This window comes from Nanorana parkeri, unplaced genomic scaffold (genome assembly GCF_000935625.1).
Source record: "Nanorana parkeri isolate BGI_ZX_2015 unplaced genomic scaffold, ASM93562v1 scaffold1667, whole genome shotgun sequence".
NCBI classification, from domain to species: domain Eukaryota; kingdom Metazoa; phylum Chordata; class Amphibia; order Anura; family Dicroglossidae; genus Nanorana; species Nanorana parkeri.
In genome coordinates, this window is record NW_017307935.1 from 267,392 (window position 1) to 272,064 (window position 4,673).

Below are 4,673 nucleotides of genomic sequence, written 5' to 3' on the forward strand. Positions count from 1 at the left end.
CCCCCCCCCCCCCCATGGAGAATGGCAGACCTGTAGGCTGCATACAAAACAATCGGCGGCTTCCCGGCTGTACATTTAGCTCTGCTTGCCCAAAGCAGGGCTAAATGTAGAAAACAACTTACCGGCCGGCACCCGGACCTGCATGTCTTGGGACAGGAATTCCACACCCCTGCTGCCCCTCTACTCCCTGCTGCCCCGAGGCCAGGCCCTGGTTGGCCTTGTGGGAAATCCGGCCCTGCTCCTACCAGCTGCTGTGTCACTACTGTGCATTGTAGTGATGAAGGGGTCAGTGGGATAAATCCCAGAGTGCAGAGTGGAACAGAATAAACATTGTCAGGACAGGACCAGGTAAGAAAGAGGCAGGAGAGGCTCCTGCCTCATAGAGTGTGACCCAGCTGTCAGTTTGACAGCTGACGGCCAGGTCCCATTCAGTGGATCGGGGAACACTGACAGTATTGGCATTGACAGCAACTCATCTATGAAAGAAGCCCAAAAACACTATTTGCAGGCTACATTCACAAATACACTGTAATCATATTGTTACATTTTATTTTGGTTAGTGCTTATGTGAACTAAAAATTGTCCTTTGATCTGCACATAATGACAGTTCCAGAAGACCAGCTTTCATCTGTATTTTTTCTTTTTTAATAACTTGTCTTTAAATAAATCTTTAATAATATGTATATGTATATATATCTATACATATATAGATATATATACAGTATACATAATGCCGAGGTTACATAGAAACCTAATTGATATCCTTTATTTCAGCCTAGTTACTTAGAAGCCTAATGTATATCTTTATTTCTCAGGCTGGTGGTGTGGCCTCTGGTTTCACCCATGTGGTCACAAACGATCTCACCGCAAGAAGACTTCTACACATCAAAGGTCGGAGAGTGGTCCGGGCAACAGAGGTTCCTCTTGACTGGTCCAATTTCAACAGCGGCGACTGTTTCATCATCGATCTTGGATCTGTAAGTCAAGATAATGACAGTTGGTTCCATATAGGGGGTACTGCATTGTGTTTTTCTATCAATTTTCACTGAAAGTCAAAACTCCAAGCAAACTGGTAAAGTCTTATGTTGCGGCACAGATCCCTGACCTCCTCGTAGACTACACTGCAGTCAAACTTGTCATCAGGGAGACACAGGGGCTACCATTGCTGACCTAAAAGGCAAGGTCCACTTGTTACATAGTGCTCCCTCCTCCATAATAAAAAGAAATGCCGCTTTATTTGCTATAAGAACAGAACACCTGTGATACAAAAGATAGAAATGATTCTTACTTTACCCCGCACTGGAGAGGGTGGTGTCACAATGCTTCCAATGAGATCCTGGGAATGCTGAGTATCCCAAATTTCACAACAAGACACTCCAGCACAGTTCAGAAAGTTTGAGATCCTCAACGTTCTAAGGATCTTGTTGGAAGCATTGTGAAATCACTCACACCTAGGTTCTATGGGCAGAAGCCAGGGAAAAGTAATTATATTCTCAAACTTCTTTTTTTTTTACAGGCGATTCGTTTTTACAGCATTTTTGTTGATGGGAGGGGAGAGGAACTATGTAATAAGCACACCTCGCATTTTAGGACAAGGTCCGCTTTAAACAGATGTATTGGCTTTACTATTTATTGAGTCACCAACCTGGAGCAAGCATGCAGCTCAGGAAAGCCAGAGAAGTATCAAAAACCTTTATCTGGTTACTTGTTCTAGGTCAATGATTCAAAGTATTGAGGCAAGAAGGTCAGTAAGGCAGCCAAGCAACTAGCATTTTCATAAAAAACGGGATACCAAGTGCAACTTGCAAATTCCTTTTCAAGTAAATCCCAGGAAAACGATATATATGTTGCAAGGATTTTAGCAAACTTTGTTTCAAATTCATATTTTCCTCTGGCGCAATGGATGTTTGATCTACTCTGTGTCCTTTCTCACCCTCTGGTAGGGTCACACTTCCTCTCCCCTGCCCACTCTTACATTGAGAGCACTGTGAAAAGCAACTGTTCCTATTGACTCAGAGGGCTGACTCTCTTTCTGCTAGTCTGAGTACTGCTTTGCAAAGGGGTTGAAGGAGATTGATATCCAAACCGATTCACTTATGCTACCTATATGAGTTGAGCTTTAAGAAAAATGGCCAGAGCTATGCAAATGATTCCTTTGTAACAGTGACATGCGGTACATTCAGTTCTGGGTGAGGTATTCCCCAGCCTCGCCCCCATCCTGCCCAGCCCCGCCCCCTCCTGCCCAGCCCCCCCCCCAAGTACAACCCATATCCAAAGCACTCCGTCCATGACAGGTTACACAGCGGGGAGGCTTTCCATGCTCTGAAACCTGTTACAAGGCGATCTGAATGGAGAAAAAGCTGTCAGCTTCAGACCTGAAGCTGACAGCTTTTTCTTCCATAATACTAGGTGAGGCTCTGCCTCACCTGCCTCCTCTGACCGCACGTCCCTGCTTTGTAACCCCGGGCACAGCTGTGCACCCGGAACATTTGGTTTATAGCACCATGTAGTACAAACAGCAGTAACAGATGAGATAGTTTATTTGCACTACACTTACACATACACTGAGTACACATTGCAATGTTTACCTTAAAGCTCAAGTTTAATCTGTTTATATTGCCTTACCTGGTATTAAATAAAACCTTTTTTATACCTTATTTTAGACCCAGTGGTGTCATCACTGGGTCTCTGTTCCCTTCCATGCAATGTGGGCAGCTCTTGGCTGGTGGGAGAGGCTGGCAAGGTGCTTGTACACAGCACCCTACCTTAGTACTGCTCCCAAGAGCCCTCAGCCCTGTTATAAGCAATAGGCTGGATCCTTGGAGGAACTATGCAAATCTCCAAATGCCTTTTTTGGGTAGGTATCAGTCTGCGAAGTGGGCGTTCCTAGGTGGACTGCATTTGCACGTAAACATCAAAGAGGCGCAGGGGTTTCTGTGCTCACTCAGATTGTCAAGATGCAGGAAAGTTTGCAAATAAACTCACTGGCATTGGCAAGGCAGCTCCCAAACAAAGCAGGCCTCTCTTCTCGGGTGACCAGAAGTGACTCAATGTTTATAAATAAGGGGCACCAACCCAAAAGGTGAGAGAGTCCCAGTTCTCTCTTTGGACTACGGAACATCATATAGTCTACTCTGCACTGACCATCTGCTGTAGCATATCTGCAGTCTCTGACCATCTCCCATAACTTGTTCATAGTCGCTGACCATCCTTGTAATATGCCAATAGTCTCCGACCATCTCTTGTAATATGCCTATAGTCTCTGACCTTCTCTTGTAGCATGTTTGTAGTCTCTGGCTACTCCTGTAGGATGTCTGTTGTCTCTGACCAGCTCTTAATACATGCCCATAGTCTCTGATCATATCCTGTAGCATGTCTGTAGTCCCTGACCAGCTCTTAAAAACATGCCCATAGACTCTGACCATCTCCTGTAGGATGTCTGTAGTCTCTGACCAGCTCTTAAAACACACCCATAGTCCCTGACCATCTCCTGTTGCATGCCTGAGTCCCTGATAGCTTTCTGTGGCATTACACTCACTGAATATTATGTGCAGCCCTTTGGTAATGCCACAGGCTGCCCTTAAGGGCCCCTGTATCAAGAAAGTTGACCACCGCCGCTCTAGACCTAATCCTGTACGAACAAGGCCTTATTTTTCTTTGTAGGCTGGAATCTGGTTGATCCACCTCAACAATATTTCTTTTTTAGTCCTCATTGGATCATGATCAACAAACCTGACCTTGGATAGCTCTGACATTCTTCCTGGTTATGACTGCAATATAATATTTGAATAAGAATCAAGCACAATAAACAATGATGGGGGATTAAATGTAGTCCGAGCCACTATATAAGCTCTAAAACAATGGCACGGGATTGCTGAGGTCTTCCACTGTTTGGGTTACAGGTGTGGAGAGTCTAGAATATCCATTTATTTTTTAGTATTTTTGCTGGTAATATTCTCTGATGAGATCCCAAAACGTTCCATAATCCCGTCATAAATATGATAGGGCATTGCATTAACTGTTGCCTGTCTGCATGGGCTTTAGGCTATTAAAGAGGCTCAGAGTACAACCTTATGTAAATAGTTTGTACAGATCTGGGAAAATATAGAACAAAAACTTCCCACTTCAGCCATTATCATTACATGACCTCTTTCTGTTCCCTGAGGTACCAGTGGATTCAAACCTATGCCCCTGATGTGTTTTCCATTGAAATCAGTGGAAGCAAATTAAAACACGAGTCAGCAGGAGTGCACATTTGGGTTGCCACCTGGCCAGGATCCACCTGGACAGGCCGGGTTTTGAGTCCTGTATGTGCTGTGTCCGTGTTTTAGCTGGTGTCACAATGTCAGGCTGACAGGGGCAACTACGGGGTCTTAATGTTCCAACTTGAGTGCATGGAGGAGGCGCAGGACACGGAGGGATGCTGGAACTCAGGGAGCAGGAGGTGTCTGAAACACAGGGTGCAGATAAGTCTTGAAGGGCACAGAGGTTCTTCTTCAGGCAGATGTGTTCCTCACTATCTCTCCACACTCTGTTCCCTGGCTGTCTCTCCTTTCTCTCCCCTGGCTGTCTCTCCTCTCTCTCTCTCTCTCTCTCTCTCTTCGCTGTCTCTCCTTTCTCTCCCCTGGCTTTCTCTCCTCTCTCCCCCCTGGCTGTCTCTTCTCCCTCTCTCC

The 4,673-nt window shown here is 45.3% G+C and overlaps 1 protein-coding gene across 1 annotated transcript in view; it reads left to right on the forward strand.

Annotated features, from left to right (window-relative positions):
• Positions 1–4,673, forward strand: part of LOC108799243 (adseverin-like) — an 85,906-nt gene that overhangs the window by 24,294 nt on the left and 56,939 nt on the right. The window contains exon 3 of the mRNA XM_018571078.1: positions 816–977. Coding sequence (XP_018426580.1) covers positions 816–977 — 162 coding nt within the window. The remainder of the gene's footprint in view (positions 1–815; positions 978–4,673) is intronic.